Consider the following 19,072-nt stretch of genomic DNA (forward strand, 5'->3'; position numbering starts at 1 on the left):
CTAAGTAAAATGAGAAAAAATTATATCCTTGCAATCAATATGATAGTTTTGGTTTTGAAATAAAATTGCATAAGCATAACAATATTTTTCTAAATAAAGGTACACGCAGACACACAAACACTTGTTTTTCTTTACGTTATAGCAAGATTGCCCAAATGGTAGATTAACGCCAGCAAAATTTGTCGACATGTACAAAATGTTCTTCCCATCTGGCAATGCGGAAGAATTCTGCGACCATGTTTTCCGTACATTCGATATGGACAAAAATGGATACATCGATTTTAAGGTAAGATGAGATCTCCTCAAATTTATTTTTACTATTATGTTCCTTCGCGAATGGAGAAGTACGTCTTTCGTCGAGGATAATACATGCAAGTATATATGCTAAGAATAGGACTTGAACGCTTCTGATACCGCAGTTATTCTGCATGATTAAACTTTCTCACTTTTTAAATCGTTTTGGACTATGAACGTTCCGTTTCTAAAGAAATATTCTAGTTTCGATACTTCGCTGACTACCGTTTTTCTGAAAAGAATTACGCGATTTATCTTCATGCGTGGAGTGCAGAAGAGTTTGCGTTTATAAGCGAAGCAAGTAAGTCATTCTTATATAAAGTAGAAGATACAAAGCTGACGAATAGATTTGAGTAATGTTTATTGTACAATACAAAATTATCGTACACAAAATATTATTACAAGATTCGGTTTCATCTCCATTCATATTACAGAATATTCTAATTGTTCTTTCTGCTTAATCAACATCTGATACACCGATATTCTCAATTTTTTGCCACGATACACGTCGAATTTGATATTCCACACTGCGGCTCCCTTTATCTCTAAGATCGTTTAGGTGAAACTGAAATCTCTGGATCGCCATTGCATCAGACACAGTCGTGGACAAAACCATGGACAAGTGACATTAACAGTCCTTACTACGTAGTAGGAGGCAACGACAATTCTCTACATCCACGAAATGCCATGCTAACCACACATCCCTTATTCACATAGGTATGGCTTGCCTACCAATCTCTGAATACGCAAACACACTGAAAAATATTCAATACTCAACGAGTTCAGTAATTATTTTATAGAAAAGACATGTAAGAGGTGTACGACCAGTATTGAAGTTTTTCGCGAAGACGATATACAACTGATATTTTAGAGATTAAATAAATTCTCTCATCTTTCTTGGAGATAATAATTCTCGGTTTCGCTTCGAACGGTGAAAGACTGAAAAAGAAGTATACGAGTTTTATTAAATTCAAAAGAGTATAGAGCTAAAAGTTGCGATTCTTAATATACGAAAAGGAAAAAAGGTACATTTCAGTAAAATTCTGGTAGAATAAATGGTTACGAAATAACATCAACGACCTATCAACATTGCCGTCTGTAGCAAATACATCTGCAAATACAAAGGTCTTTAGAAAAGGCTACGCCAGTGATACATAGTATAGAGAAGTAGCCGATGGCAGAAATTTGCCAGAGGGGCCAGCACGTCGATGGGGTCAATACGAGAAGTGGAGACACTTCGGAGGTCAGGAAGAGCAAAGAGCCGACTCGCCCTCGACTTCGTTCTTTAAAACCCTCGCCGTTTGTCTACCTCAGGCGTCAGATGACCTAGTTCAACTTTACTATATCTTCAACGGCGATGCTCGAAATTCACTGCGAACCTGACGTAGAAGCGTCAAGGTATCCAAAGATTAGCGCATCCACTTTCTTAATACTGTATTCTTCCTTAAAAAGCTATTTTTTCTTTAACCTCGTGACCAGTCGTTCCATCTCTACTAGCTTCAGGGATATATCAGAAAATGTTTTTTCAACTTCTGACAATGAAAATAGACAGTTCTCAAAGTGAGATTATACGTCTCTTGAGCGTTAATTGTAAAAAATCTACTTTGATTGGTAGATGAACAGTGTCTTGAATAAGATCAAAGGATGGAGGAACGCTGCAGGGTCGAGCGATGTTCCTTACGCGAGTGAAACAAACATTTAACAAACTAAAAATATTGAATAGAGCGTTCTTTCGAGCCTCAAGAGAATTTATCGCACTTTACTATGTAATAATTTAGTTACCTTAGAAGCCAAGGATGATGTCCAGAACCTCGTTGAAATTGGACTGATATCTTGAGTCTACATTTATTTCTTGGAACTAAGAAACTATTGCCAATAACTTTTCTATCATCTACGAAGAGTTTCGAATTATTAACAGGACAACAGCGAGGAAAAAGAAATACGCGCACATCAATTGTATTACGAATTTCAAATGTACAGTTGTGCATATTTTATTATCAATATAAATCGTGTAACATGAAGTGTTATGAAGTCTACATTATTGCTCGCCGACAAGAAAATTAAATTGTGTTATTACACAGAAATAAAATGTCAGCATCAGTGACTACACGGATATTACCTACCTTTTATTACAGAAATCGTAATGTTTTATTGCAGGAATTTCTATTGGCCATCGATGTAACGTCTAGCGGGACGCCAGAAGAAAAACTAAAGTGGGCTTTCCGGATGTATGACGTTGATGGAAATGGCGTCATTGATATTCAAGAAATGACTAAGATCGTTCAGGTATTATGTGTTTCACATTAATATATATTTCTTTTCTAGCAGATAATAGCGAAATCTTTTTCCTTTTGTTTTACACTGGTCGTACGTTTACAGCTTAGAGATAAGATAGCGCAAAAAGACTACGTCACTTCACGTTAAATCGTTTAGTTTTTACGTCGATATCAATGAATTTTTCAAGATGAAATATGACACTAAATACAATTAAAAAGAGAGGTTCGCCGTCAGTTTGCCAATTTCAAATTCATTAAAAAAATAAAAAGCTTCGAATTTTCCAATTGTTGCCTATTTTTATGATAACGGGCTCTGCTTACGAACTTTCATCTCGAAAACGAAACAAAAATTAAACAGATTATATTTTTCTATTTCTAGGCAATATACGACATGCTCGGTGCATGCTCGAGCAACAGACCAGCAGACAGTGCAGAAGAGAGAGCGAAAAACATATTTGCAAGAATGGATGAAAATAATGACGGTCAACTTACCGAGGAGGAATTTTTGAAAGGTTGCCTTCAAGACGAAGAGCTTTCAAAAATGCTGGCCCCTTAATTCCCGTGTTTTGTTTCGGGATCGATTATTAATAGTACACTGTTGTCAAAAAACATTCGTAAAATACCAACCGACCGAGCAACAGCGATGAAAGCAATTTCAGATACATCTGTCTTTCATACGAAACGTATTTGTTGTAGAATTATACATACATATACAGACGCACGTATTCGTACGCGCCCGTACACATGCATACACGCACAAATACACGGACACGCGCGTGCGCGCGGATACATTGCAGCATTACAATGGTTAATACGAAAACCTGATAGAACACCTTTAATTCCCAGAATTGCAATTGGCAAAGAACAATAACTAAAGAATCGTTGTCTTTCTACGTTCTAATTTCGAGTCGAGTTACCGGAATCGAATAATTTCTCGAAAGAATTCGTCGACAGATTACTTTTTAAGGAATCGGATTTAAGTGCTGTGAACGCGAAAGGAGTCCACCCTTGATCTGAATTTACAACCGGTGATACGAAGGAACTCATACGTTGACTACTTGGAAAGTATCCAGCATTAGACATCCAAAAAATACCCAACTTCTCAACAAAAAAAAAAAACAAAAACAAAAAAAACACTTAGACTGTGAAGAGGACAACATCGGCAAGCAACGCTTTGCAATCATGACCATTTTAACATTTTATATAGTTGCAATTTCGTTGTCGGATGTAAACGCAAAAGAAATATTTCAATGAGATTGCATCGAGGAGTTTAAACTGATGCTTCCGCGGCAAGTACCTTAAGATTGACGTTTAAGGTGAACGTTAATTACTAGACGTAATTTGACAGGATTTTTCAATGTTTCGTGATCAAACGGTTCAGACAGTTGCTCTCCCTTTATAATTTGAACAACGACGACAAAGTGCTAGGACATTTCGTGAGTGATGGTAACACAACGAATTGCAAGAGAGTACTGTCGAATAGGTAGAACAAATTTTCAATCGAGGAATGCAGTTTTATATTGCACGATATACTTCAAATGGTACATTTCACACCCAAAAAGGTATGTCATATTAACTAGTCAATAGTTAACTGATTAACATTTTCATTGAAATTTTTCTCGATCTATCTGTATAGAGTGTCTGGCAATGAAGAAAATATTTTCCAGGGTGATCGTACGTTATAAAATACTATGAAACTTAGAAATAAACAAATTATATTTATATTTGCCGAATTACTAGGTTTCAAACATTATTTCGTTGGATATTCAAACTTCTATAATCAAACAATATTGTTTGCATTGTAATTTTGTTTCTGTTTTTAATTGCATTTTATTTGACAATATAAAATCATTCCTTCAAATTCTTCCTTTCAATCCTTTTTGTCAAACATTCTATACTTTTCAAAGATTTCACTGATATGTCTTATACCAGTCTAAATACCGTAGGTCCTGAATTTATTTTTTATTCATTCTACTAAGAATACATGCTACGCTATTTAAAATTTTCATGAGTGTCACTGTATAATTTCTCATATACGTATTATAGTGAGTGTATAAAATATACGCGCGTCGTCTAAAACTAGAAGATAAATACGAAACATTTAAGTTGGCAATGTATATGCGTGCAATATAACATGTCTACAAAGAATACTTAGTATTATTGTGTAATATGCATCAAGCACTACGTTCCTTAAAATTAGGGTAGTAATGGAATATATTCGACAGATAAAATCTATAGTTTAACGGAGATTAAGGAACTTCATGTTGAATAAAAAATATGTCAACGATGTTGTCCCTTTAAATTTACTTGCAATAATTTAAGATGAGGGCATATAGATAATAATACATTCATCAGCTGGTAATAAGGAGATATATTGTGAAAATTATAAAGTTTGTAACTCGTTAACTTCTTTGTGGTAAGGAAATATGGAAGCAAGGTAACCAGCTCTGAAATTTATACTACAACTGCTTACCAGCACGCATGCAATTTTTTGCTTTTTTCATTTCTAGGATCACGCGTAATAAGATGAAAATGCACGAGACGATTTTTCTCGAATCGGCAGCCAATCCGACATTCAGTTATTTATTGGCACGAAAATATAAATGATTTATAAATTTTATTTTCAATTTAATTTTTTAATGAATTTATACACGTTGGCCGGATCCGCAACTGAATCCCATAAAATTGCCTTGTGCATTTTTAGCTTAATTCCGCTTATCCTTTTATGCATCCATGTGATTTTTCAGTTTCGTAATAAACTTCGATTTTACGCTTAATGTAGCTCAATGGAAATCAAAAGTATACCCATAAGCAGATTAATAATTTTATACAAAATCTTCCGCTCGACAAAATTAACTGTACAATTTTTTACAAAATTTATTTCTTTTATTTCTAAACGAAATAAGAAAGCAGAAAGCAATTCGAACGAAAGGTATGGCGTTAATGAACTTTATCCATGGTATTTCATTATTATTTTGATTCCTTATTTTTGTTCTTCTTCTTTTTTACATCAGAGTTATCTGTGATTTTTAAAGCCTATAGATCATTCATTACTATTTAGATAGATGAAATAAAAAAATAATTTTTCTTCTTGAAAGAAAGGTTGCCGACACAATACTTGAGATTTTACGAATTTATATAAATCACGGGTAAAATATCGTTTCATTAGGATTTGCTCGGAAGGTTTGTAAACAAGAAGTAAGTAGGTATCTATGTACTAATATGCAGTTCGTGCAGTTGATGTAAACAAAAATCGCTCGCGTTATCCATATAGTTACATACATATTATGTATTGTATAGTAGACTAAGTACATATCATTGCCTCTTAAACGAAAATCGACCTGACGAAGTTTTCTTCGTGTTTTTACAACTTCGTGCTTCGATCATGCATACTACGATTTCAGTCAATTTTAAACGTGAACAAATTTTGTTCGTTAATACGATATTGGAGAAAAGATGCGACCTCACCCGCGCGCGCGCACACACTCCCAAAATCTTTAAATACATAATTATACGGAGTGAATATATTATTCATTCGCGGTATGATAAAAAAAAAGAATGATCTTTATTCATTCGTTGCAATTTATATAATCAGTGACATTCGTTCATTTAAATACATCGGCACAATATTGATTTTTTTAAAAATGTCCTCAAATGGTGGCATTGTCCATAAATAAACGTGATTTTGTATTGCATTATTTCATTTTGTTTCATACAAATTATAGTCGACTAATTACGTAACTAATTGTTTAAAATGATAAGACAGAAAAAGATGAATAGAAATAGGCAACTTTCGTATTATTATTAATTTATAGACATATTACAAGTATATGCATACATGTATCTTGAGATACTTTTCACGTTCTGTGTCCCTATTCGTGATCTTTTGCTTTGTCCCCAATAAATTGAAGGATAATGCGTAACAAAGCATCGCAATTCTCCTTAAATCGAAAGTGCAGCATTGACAATCGAAATAACAAGTTTCTTTATTGAAAGAGTCAATGGATATAGACGAAAAATTTTATAAAGCTTAAGAACAAACCCAAAGTGCATTATATATTACAAACACGTTGTTACATCTCAGTTTCCACCTTTGATTTTTGCAGCGTTCAATAATGAAAAATTAATTGCTCTCATAAAAGAATACATTAATAAAACCATCTAACTCTACGAGTAATCTGTTTTCTTCGTAAAGAAGTTATCTGTATTTTTTCATTTTTTCATGTTTTCTTGTACATACTGACATACGAAATACATTTTATAAGCCCACGTATAAAACATTTTATTAAACATCTTTGAATCTTGTCAATACGTACGAAATACGTACGTTAATACGTACGAAAGGGGCGTAACTCACCGGATAGTAAAAATATCACATTCAGTACGTACTCACATTTTATCTCCAATAAGTATTTTACTGAATTAATCTTAAGTTACAAAAGTTCAGTATATTTGTATGTCGTAACAATCCCAATAATTTCGTAATATGTGTCAAAGTTATTAAAACGACAATTACTGTTACATCAACGTAATATACGAAGTAACAACTCAATGAACAATGCTTAATCACTTTGATGGAATATTCTACCGTTAATATATACCCCATAGAGGGATATTTTATGAAATCTACTATGAAAAATATCCGAAAGTATAATCAATTGAAACTACGAATCTTTCAAGCTAAACATGAGAAATTCAAATGCAAGCGAAAAATTGAATTACCTACGCTATTTCACAAATCTATACTATTTTATATTTTTCTACGCCATCCATTCTATCCTCCCTATACATTCAATCACACTTCCAACCTGTTAAAAGGCACGCTTCTATCTTTTTTTTTTTTTACTAATAATTATCACTAGAATGCGGATTTCTATGCATTTGTGGGAAATTTAAAGGTGCAAGAAATGCACAGAATGCGCATGACAGGCAAAAATATATAAAATATTCAAGATACAATATTCTTCCATACAATTATAATATTTCGTAGGGGAAACAAAGCTTAGCTCCCATTTTTTAGTTGTATTCTTAAAAACATGGATTTTCATAAATATCAACAGTCTAATCACTCTTTCTACAACTTTTTGATAAATTACGCATTACAGCTATAAAACAAAACATTATAATACAAATATACTCTATGTATTGCGCGATAAAGAGATTCGTGACAGTCCTCGAATGACATGGTAGACATTTTTTATTTTCAGGCCTTCTTCGAAAGTTAGGATCACATGAATCCTTTCAAAAGAAATGTGGTTTAGACCAGTTTTGCTTTCAATGTATAAAATATCATTGTTGCTTTTAGCGGTGCGATAAAAGTGTCTTACGTGAAATGATTGCATTCAAAAGGGACATATTACGATATATAGAACGTATTCCTCTTCTTTTTTAAGTCTTTTAAATATATTTTAGGATAGGCAGCTTCTTTTATCATATAATCTATTTTTTTACAATATTATTGACGATATTATGACAAAATTTAGCAATGTATTTATGCTTATATCTTTACATTTTGTATAAATACTTTCATGTAATTTATGTATTCCACGAGACTAATCTCCCATATATCTATTAATAAAGATACATTGATACCAATATATGGATATGGGTATGAATATGGATATAGGGATAAATATATGATGATTATTGTAACATGTAAACCCTGACGAAAGTCGAACTCGTTTGTTCGTTGTGCTGCTCGTGTAATAATCCGTAAGCTGTTGAAACATTGAAGCGAGAATTTCAATTCGAATTATACTTTTAAATAAATGATTAATTTATTTAAAGAATCACCAATAAAATCCTGTTGTCATAATAATACGCGAAATATATTTCGTGACTTTCAATTGCTTTGTATGTAAACAAATTTTCAAAACACTACTCACAAATTTTATATTCTTATTCCAAAAATTCTTCTAATTGAATAAATATTTTAATGCTTTTCATTGCATCGAGTTACACGTAATACTTGTTAAAACTCTCCAAGCGGTGTAAATGAAATTTTTTAAATTTCATAAAACAAAATAAACTTCGCTTTCACATTATTATCATAAATTACTGAATAATTGAAATTAATTCAAAATTCACATTACAATGATATACATTCTACAATTTATTATGATAACATTAATTTCAGAATTTCATTGTATATTTCATTTCGAACGCAATGGTACACGTATCATCAGTGACGGTATATGGTCTGAAATTAAATGTAAAAATGATATGAAGATACAAAAGAAAATATCGTTATTACATTCATGCTTATTTTTTTTATTTATAAAAATTGTTCTTTTTTTTTAAATTATATTATCACAAACGGATTTATGCAAATTACATTACTCAAAGTAGATCTGTATATTGCTCGAAAATTCGTTTAATTCTCATAGAATTGCAATTGCTAAAAACATAATTATATATGTATATATTTGTGACAGACAAAATATACTGCCGATTATTATTTCTGATTTTACATACTTCGACGTCGTTTCGACAATTTATTTAGTATATAGGCTCTTTAGGACCAGTAGTCTTCGATATATTTGAAGAATATATAGCCTTTGTAGAAATCTAAGATTAATAGATTGTAATAATGAACATAATTTGAACAGATACTTCAAATTTAAAATATCTTCTCTGCTATTCTTTCTCTACTTCTTCTCATTTGATGCTAATGCTGACGTTGTATAATGCTGCTTCTGCATCTACTTTCCGTTTTTATGCTGACTATTAAATATGAACTTGATACTAAAGAAACAATATGTATAAACTCTTCTATCATATTATGTAAATGAATTCCTTGTTGTTCCCTCAAAATCTTAAAATTCATACTTCGAATCTTTAAAGCAGTCATTAATTTACCATCAAACCAGTGAATAGATTTCGAAATATAATCGTAATAAAATTATTAGTTTGATGTTGTATAAATAAAATTGTTTAGAATCAATGTTTTCGAAATTCACCAGACTATGTAATTAACAACCAAAGGCTTTTAACAACTTAATCTGAATGTAAGTTAATTAAGTTAAGAAAAATTCTTTTCTTAGGAAAAAGCAAAATCTGTAAAGAGATTTATTCGATAACTTATTAAATTTTTGTATACTTTGCTGGTGTCCAATCATATTAAATAGAACATTAAATAAAAAATGTAATAAATTATATGTAATAGCGTCGTAAAGTATGTGATAGTTATGTGTTACTTTTTATTTTCCAAGAGCAAAAAAAAGACTAAAAAATAAATAAATATATTTCGGTGGAAAGATTTATGAAATATATAATAACAAGTAAGAGGTAGTTCAATGTGCAATTGAACGATAATTATATTCGTATCGTTTAGTATAAGATTATTAAATAAGGTTGTAAATTTATTTGAAATCACGATCGACGATTTGACAAAATCTTATGACTGTATACTTTATGGCCTTGCTATCTTATAAATTGAAAGGTTTGAGATATACGTACTTCTTCCAAAAACCAGCATGTTTACACAGTTTTATTATAGATTATTTTATAGTCTTTAGATTTTCGGATCTCTGTGTCTCCTCAGAAACGTGTAACTAAAAATTGTATATGCATTCGTTATACTCATTAAATAATGTAAAATGTATGAAAGGAAACGAGATATATATATATATATATTTGCTAACGTAGTAACATTGATTTTGCTGATATTAAAATACTTATGTAACCTAGCTAATGCGCGCCACAATACTGTATGAATTTTGTATATACAGTATATTTCAAGAAGGGTGCGAAATAACGTCCTTTAAGAAAAGTTTTACCGACTTTTATCTGTAGTTATTTAATATACATATGTATGCGTTCTTTTAACGAGAATCTTGCATAGGGCACAAACATGTTCGATTTTCAAGAACACTGTATACAAGGTCTAAGAAATTCATTAAGTTGGTTTTTTGCCTAATGATTAAAAATCTTAAAAAGACATGTTAAAAAGAAGGAAAATAATGATTCAAAATAATTTAAAGAACTATAAAAATGATATATATATGTTCTTTAGAAATAACCTATTATTTGAATAAACCGAATTTTGCTATTATGTATTTTATTCCAATCATTAAATTACAAATGTAGTATTATGAATTAATGTATGTTACAATTAATGCGTTACATTTACCAAAAAACTTATGAGACAAAAAGGCGGCTGCTACACTTGTTATGTATGTGCGTGTGTGTGTGTATACATATACATATACATACTATATATAACATTTCTTAATGTACATTTGAATCTTTCCATAAGGAAAAAAAATTTTTTTTTTTCAAATCCATTTGATCTAATCGTAGAACTTACTATAACAATGTAGCTAAACGCAATTAATTCTTTTTTTTTTCGCAATTAATTAATTAATTGCGAAAATTAATTCGCGATTTTAAAGAAAACTGGGACGGGTCACATATTGTGGAAAATGAAATCTACCATATTTTTGTAACAACCTATAAAATAGTTTCAAGGATATTTTTATTTTATCGCACATTCATTTCATGCAATAAACTGTTTTATCGTTAACAAATATCATCCAACATAAAATACATGGAAGAAATTTCTGTAAACAGATAATTTTGCAACAAGTACCTGAATTTCAGTATTCGATTGTAGTATTATTTCAGACCAATCAACCCATTTTTCTTTGAAATCTCAATACAAATTCGAAAAAAATACCTTGCATCTTGTTACATACATAAAAGTTTGTTCTAAATCATATTTGTCATCGCTTCTGCGTACTTTTATAATCTGTTAGAGTCGCCGCATAATCTTTGGATCACAAAATAAGAAAATTCGTAGTTCAAGTTACGTATTACGTACGTAATATGTAATTACATATAAGATGCAGTTAATAAAATTAATCAAACTATGACCGATAGTTTCTATTCATAACTTACTAAAATAAAGTATTAAAACTATTATTCAGTTTCAGAGCGGCAAGAAATATTCGTGATCCAATGATTAATCGTACTTATAAGATCGGTAGTTCTCTTCTAAAACACGCATCTTGAAATTGACATACATTATGCTGCAAATTAAAGCGTACTATTGCATTTATTTTGTGATATTTTAGTAGTGTGAATTATTTCTGAGATATGAGTATATCGATTAATTAATTGGTATTAATAAACATGCGTATTTCATGATACAGGTATATGTAATGCGTCAGTATGAACATTATACTATGGGTCGACATAAAAATAGATACAGGAGAATGTGTTTTACAAGAATTACTTGACGCCATCCATACATTTGCTTAAAATTATGTAGATTATCGGTGGTAAGAATCTACAGCACATTGTCAAGCGCAACGGATAATATTATGAGTCTAAATATCATTAACATACATTATTAATCATGTCTAATGACCATTTTTGATTCTCGTTTACTTTTAAGTGTTGAGAACCAAATGAGAATAATAGAACTTGCTAGAGACAAAATGATATTAATTTAAAGTTGACATACTACAATACTCTCGAGATGATTGCGTTACGACTCAGTCACATAATTTTTATCCTTCGCAGAGAAAATTTTAGATAACATACAAATTGTAATCATAGAACTACAAACTATTCATGGATAATTTATTATTTTATTATTAATCGAGTCTCCCTTTAAATCGAAACTAAATGAATGTCTTTTTTAGATTTTAGTTCTTTTTCTTTAAATAATCTAAAATACAATATAAAATATTGTGCATACATAGATAGAAATGCTTTCAGACTTGAACAGACACCGACATAATTCCAGAAACATGTTTTTTAAATTTTACACCTTTAATTCACGTTCGTAATACACGTGATTGGTCTAATAAGATCTAATATATATGTACTTATTACGTCAGCACGATACCTATTAGTATTTCGTTTAAACAATCAAACATAATTTGTTCGTAAATGGTATGCACCGCGAAAAAAAAACGAAAAATATCGACATTACTCATCATTACTAATAATATTATAATAATAAATCACAGTATGCTATAAATGTATTATCATTCTTATTGTTGTTGTTGTTGTTATTGTTGTTGTAATCATTGTTGTTGATGTTATTATTATTATCATCATTATTATTGTTGTTGTTGTTATTATTATTGTTATTGTTACTATCATCATCATTGTTATTATTATCGTGGTTGTTGTTATTGTTATCATTATCATCATTATTATTGTTATACTATCATCGACGTTCTTTTATCAAAATTGCTGTTTCTTCTATATTTCTTTTTACCATTACTAGAGCCACATTAACATTTTATTTGTTTTGTAACAATGGTGTGAATGTGTATGACTTTATAGGTGCAAATATAATGTTAACAGTTCGGTTTTTGTGGTGTATGGTGGATCTACACTACCGTTCAGAAGTATAAAAGAAAAAAATTACTGCGGTTAATTAAAAATCATTTAGTCAGAAATCAGCAGGTGTGCGGGTACTTTTGAACGATAGTGCATAAAGAAGTGCACGTTGCATAGCTGTTTCATCTCGCCGCCTCGTCAAGTCGATAAAGGATTGAAACAATATCAGCGAGTCCATAATCTACTCCGTAGTCATATCTCCTTCTCCTTTCTCCTCTTCCATCTCTCTTTGAATATGATTCATGAATGTACACATGTTTTCTATGGCCAATGAAGAAAACCGCAAAAGCCCGGTTTCCACTGAGATCATGTAATTCGACAATTTTTTAAACAAATAGGTACAAACACTTATGTACTCTTTCTTGTTTACAGGCGTGCCTGGTGGAAACTACCAGCCACGAAGTGCCTGTTTTAAACGGCACCAGTAGAATAGTAGACTAGTTAGTGCTTAATTATCCACTAATTGAATTCTGAGACCCCTTGACGGAATTTTAAAAGGGGACTTCGAATAACCATGGGAAAACAAAACAGCAAACTGAAGCCAGAAGTATTAGAAGACCTCAAGCAAAATACGGAATTCTCAGGTAGATTTTCATCAATTTTGTTCATATATGTATTTCATTTAACATTCAATTCAATAATAAATAATTCGAAATTCAGTTAACTAATATTTTTTTCACTTTAATTCTATCTAACAGCTAAGAACAAACTCAATAAATCTAAAACTTCTAACAAAGAACTAGGGGGAGAAGGGATTTAACTTTTTAATTTTTATTTGCACATCTCATCGTCAGGCAGATTCATTCAACGTAATACCAACTCAATGAGAAAATGTATGTCTTTTTAAAGATGCTGAAATCCAAGAATGGTACAAAGGCTTCTTGAAGGATTGTCCGAGTGGGCACCTCAGCGTAGAAGAGTTTAAAAAAATATATGGAAATTTCTTCCCTTACGGTGATGCCTCTAAGGTAAATTAAATTATTGATTTATAAAATTTATTGAAGGTATACACGTATTAATTAAATAAAATTAATTCATCTGATAAACGATAAAACTTTTATAATTTTTACATTTTTTCAAAGCATTAATTACTATCAAGCAGTCGTCCTAACTAATTTTCAAAATGTCTGGTTCCAATTTTCTTCTTCTTTTATTACTAAAATTACTAAAAGCACGACTTTCATTAACATTGAAATATGCTCATTTATATACATTTTATCGTAATTATAACTATTTATTTGAGATTGTTCTATCACAACTGTTGTTATTCACAAATATGTTACGCGTAGTTTGCAGAACATGTATTCAGAACATTCGACGCGAATGGGGATGGAACAATCGACTTTCGAGAATTTCTATGCGCTCTCAGCGTAACATCTCGTGGTAAACTGGAACAGAAATTAAAGTGGGCCTTCAGCATGTACGATCTTGATGGTAATGGTTATATTTCGCGGCAAGAAATGCTGGAAATTGTGACGGTAAGGATGAAACGATTACGAGGAATGAAAGCTCAATTTTGATAATTTTGCGATACTGGACTGTGAAGATCTCAAATATTCGATTAATGTATCCATTATAATCGGAAAACGATTTACCAAACAGTAAAAAACAAGATCACAAATATCTTAATTCATTTTAATGCAACCTAATGCCTAGTTAATAGTGGCTTGAAAAATGACAAAAGAATATAATAATAATAGTTTCTTTTTCTCAGCCTCCAGGCCATGAAAAGGGACTCGGTTTACAATTAACTCTTAAATTCAAACAAATACTCGTATTTAATTTATTTCTAAATACTCATATAAAAATACTGCTCTACTTATCAGGCAATCTATAAAATGGTGGGGTCCGTAATGAAAATGCCGGAAGATGAATCTACGCCAGAAAAAAGAACCGACAAGATATTCCGACAGATGGATAAAAACAAGGATGGCAAATTATCGCTCGACGAGTTCATAGAAGGGGCAAAAAGTGATCCGTCTATCGTGCGACTGTTGCAGTGCGATCCTAGTGCACAAGCTCAGTGAGGCCCTGGGCTATTACGCAAGTATTACTGTGTCATCTATATAACAAGGTCGGGACCCGGTCCGATAATGTCCACTAGAAATAAAGCAAATAGAAAAGTTACGTTCATAAAGAAATATCCTGAATCTGAAGGATTCACTTGGAAATCTATCAAAGCATTACTGTTATAATTTAATTCTCTTTATTTAGAAAGATATTTACTTACAAAAATTAGTTAATAATAAACCAGAAGAATTCTATTCCTTTCAGAAATTATTACAATTAATTTTATTTTCTTATGAATCGTAATAAATGGTATAGAAAACATTTGATAGGTTTTCACGTGCAATGTCTTTGCGTAATTATTTACTAAAAAATATAGGTGGTAGAAATAAGAGACATTTGTAAATTGGACCGGAACCCGAATAAGTCCAGGGCCTCTGGGCCCATGGCGCTTGCGCATACCGCAAGCTAGTCTACAAGACTAGTCCAGTCGCTCCGTCTCGTAAACGGATCGGTTTTAACACAACAAGTTTCATATATTTCGATAGTACTATGCTGCGTAGGGACGAATGACTTGTGAAGCTATCGAGAGATCCCGAGAACTTTGATTCGTAATAATTCTAAACAAACGTAGAAATATAGAATACAAAACATGAAATACTACGTATTTCTACGTACGTAGAAATTCTACGACGGACATACTACATATATTACCTGGATCTTGTGGTTGATTTTTCTGATAATTCTAACTATATGTTCCTTTCCGTTTTTGTTATTCGATCACGTTAGTTAAAAGATTATTTAATCTTATATTATTTTTTCTATTTTTTCGATGCTCGCAATCTTACGGAACACTCGTAAAAACCGATTTTTACAAAAGCTCGATGTTGTTGAACAATATTTTTTACGATATAATTGCTTTTAACTACTGTTGACCTTCTTTTAACGAGGTGATTATATATTAGCTATATATTATCATATATTATTACGTATATTAACGTTATCATGTGTTCGCGACCTTCAGTTAAAATTAAACATTATAAATAATGCCCCTCGTCGACACGTTCTCGAGTAATCGTTTTTAGCACAAGTCCCCGTCATACGCAGCTTAAGGGTAAATTAATCTTTAAATGCGTTACATGATTTTTGTAAGCTATTTGCAAAAGCATATTTTATATTAAAAGATAGTAAACGTTTATAATTTTAGCAAAACGCCTTTGATTTTTCAGTACACGCTGTTGTAAAACTGTTAATTACCGAAAAGACTTATTTACGTGGTATCGTACTATATTAGCAACGAATTTAAGCAATTAATGGTCATCGAAATAACAAAGGTCATTGGAAAAGGGTATAAAGCGAAAAGTCTCTTGTTCAACGAAATATCATGCTTTCAGAATGCATGTGTAATATGAAGTTTTGTTCTTCTTTATAGATACGTAACATTTGCTCAAATAGCCATTATGTTTCATTTTATTAACAAATAGCAAAAATGTATAATGAAAGACTGTGGAAATATTGGTATGTTAACGTTAATTGAAATATAATACAATTAAATATTTTTGTAGCTTTAAACACATATTTTTTTCTATTTTAATATTCTACATTAATTTAAATAATCACCTAAAATTTCCGTAAAATTAGATAAACGTTTCTTCCAAGAGCTACACCCCCGTGACCTTTGTTACAATTGCTTTATTAATACACGTTAATTTTGATAGAATAAATTCAGCTAGAAGAATAGAGTAAAATTAATCATCTTCTCGTAAAAGAAGGAAAAAGTGTAAAGTATCATTGCCTATTCAAGTAACTGAATTCATGACGATTTTCAGTTGCTTTTGAGCTACTGAAAACCTACCAAGATTTCGAGCCGAATGGAAGATTTGGACAAAAAGAAATGATGGAAAAAGAAGCAAATGACGAAGAAATGGCAAAGAAAATAAAATGAAAAATGGGAAGCCGAAAGAATCACGCTCACGCGCATAAACTGTTTTAGAGATTTATTTTTACGAGTGCGTATGTCGCGTGTACGTGTGCGAACATGCTATGTGTGCGACTAAGTATTTTAATGTGCATTTGCGCGTATGCATACGAATAGAGAAGAAGCAGCGAATAGTACAGAGTAGCAAAGAATATGAAAGGAGTAATGAGATACAAAACTTTATATAAGGACGACAACAAATTTAGACTTAAAAACAGATGCAAAAAAGAAATAGCGAATAATATAAAATCTCCCATTAGCTATTGTTCAATTAGAATCAATTTATTTTATCACACATTACATATATGTATACGCGACATTGTAACTCTGTTCATTTTTTATCAGTGATACGACATAACAATTTACTGGTTCCTTAATTATAACATGATCGATTTATAACAGAATTTCCATTAATTACGCAAAATAAGATATATATTTGTAAATTTCAATTTACATTTCGACAAATCTTGAAAGATTCGTCGTTGTTCTTTATACGTTATCATTTTTTTCGATATATTAAAATATGATAACCGTTGTTTTATTAATTTTTCTGCCCTGCTTGGTATCACTGGAGAAAATGACCAATACACATATGTTATGATTTTGCACTTGGTCGTTACACTGGCAGTATTGTTTTACAGGAGAGCAACATATTATAAAGATACAAATATGTACATATATACACCCCACATATATATATATTTGTATCAACACATATGTATACCTATTATACTTTCTAAGATGTACATTCTTTCATCTTGTGCTCATTAATAATTAAGGATAAAGACTACATAGTTATATCTTTTATCCACATAGTCACTGTATAAATTAAATAACCTCATTAAAATTAATATATAAGATTCTAAAATAAATCTTGAATTTTTCTCGCTATTCAATAGGACATAAATAGCAACACGAAAGGAGAAAATTAGTAATTATAAAAAAGAATGATGACTTTGCCTTCTGAAATATACAAAAAGAAAGAGAAGGGAAAATGAAGAAAATTCTATTTAGGTAAAGTAGGATCGATATTTTACATTCAGTACTAGTTGACACAAAATGTAATTATTGTATCTTAAAACAGGAGAAGCAATAAGCAAGAAAAAAAAATAAATCGCGACTAAATTAGCACGATTTTAAAATCGGTGATGTCGTGTAATTTTTATAATTTCACAGTCGCCCAGTATTTAACAATTTTCTAACAGTTTTTTTATGAAACAAGCACTTAAGATGGATATTAAGTCGTGTCAATTCGTTAAAACACGAGTAGTATTAGTCAGTTAATATAATTCATGAATTGAAAAATAGAAGGAAGAAACATTTTACGATGAATTAAAAGCTATTGAATTGTATGTAATTAAAAAGTTCTCCAAACGTACCGTTGTATATATTAATTCTTTCTTCTCATTACGTATTCTTCCTTTAATTTATTCCAAAAAATTTTGTTTTCTATCTTATACTTTATAACGATTTTAATTTATTGTTAAAATCATTTTCAAATTATATTATTTTATATGTGACTAGATAATATTAAATTTATATTAAAAAAATGATTTTTTGTTAATTTATTTTTAACTTAAAAGATAGTTTCATTAATTTTCAATATAGTATTAGCAAAAATTTGAATACAACATTTTGTTTATCCAATATCTATTAAATTGCTTAAATCATTTTTAGAAAATTTTAGAAATGAGCCTTTAAATAATCAATTAAATGACAACAACAGATATATGCACAAAATAATTTCAACAATGTAAGATGTATGTATTTAAATACGCAAATATCAGGAATGTGACAAGTGTATATAAATATATTTAATTGTATTGTAAACATGAAAGTTTTAAATTGTGACAAATACAACAAAAGCAATTTATTTGAAATTACTATTCTTTCCATGATTATTATATATGTATGTATATAAATATATTTTGTTTCTGTCAATAGCACTTATCAAATGTTCTCAAGTATTATACACTCAAACTAAAAAAAATGGAATGATTTGTAATTAAAACACAAAAGTTGATTTATTTGTTGCAAAATTTTCATTCTTATATATTTAATATGTAATCATAGTAGTAAAGAAAAAGTTATAATAACTTCATTTACATTTAAATTTTATAAATTTTCGAAAGATAAAATATTCTTGAAACCTTTAATGGTA

The 19,072-nt window shown here is 30.5% G+C and overlaps 2 protein-coding genes across 9 annotated transcripts in view; both read left to right on the forward strand.

Moving 5' to 3' along the window:
* The window catches only part of LOC117237566 (neuronal calcium sensor 2), a 64,502-nt gene extending 58,005 nt beyond the window's left edge, over positions 1–6,497 (forward strand). For all 7 annotated transcript variants that reach the window (XM_033501662.1, XM_033501655.1, XM_033501661.1 and 4 more), the window contains 3 exons: positions 143–286; positions 2,452–2,580; positions 2,950–6,497. In XM_033501662.1, coding sequence (XP_033357553.1) covers positions 143–286; positions 2,452–2,580; positions 2,950–3,126 — 450 coding nt within the window. In that variant the 3' untranslated portion in view covers positions 3,127–6,497. The remainder of the gene's footprint in view (positions 1–142; positions 287–2,451; positions 2,581–2,949) is intronic.
* The window catches only part of LOC117237564 (neurocalcin homolog), a 76,510-nt gene extending 58,172 nt beyond the window's left edge, over positions 1–18,338 (forward strand). The window contains exons 1-5 of one of the 2 annotated variants that reach the window (XM_033501654.1): positions 3,723–4,132; positions 13,299–13,510; positions 13,776–13,894; positions 14,216–14,404; positions 14,753–18,289. In XM_033501654.1, coding sequence (XP_033357545.1) covers positions 13,441–13,510; positions 13,776–13,894; positions 14,216–14,404; positions 14,753–14,953 — 579 coding nt within the window. In that variant the 5' untranslated portion in view covers positions 3,723–4,132; positions 13,299–13,440 and the 3' untranslated portion in view covers positions 14,954–18,289. Of the gene's footprint in view, positions 1–3,722; positions 4,133–13,298; positions 13,511–13,775; positions 13,895–14,215; positions 14,405–14,752 lie in introns of those variants that run through there. The other variant, XM_033501653.1, reaches the window with a different exon arrangement.
* The last annotated feature ends 734 nt before the right edge of the window (positions 18,339–19,072 follow it).

The sequence above is a fragment of the Bombus vosnesenskii genome, unplaced genomic scaffold (genome assembly GCF_011952255.1).
Source record: "Bombus vosnesenskii isolate JDL3184/JDL3185 unplaced genomic scaffold, Bvos_JDL3184-5_v1.1 scf7180000013379, whole genome shotgun sequence".
Classification (NCBI taxonomy): Eukaryota; Metazoa; Arthropoda; class Insecta; order Hymenoptera; family Apidae; genus Bombus; species Bombus vosnesenskii.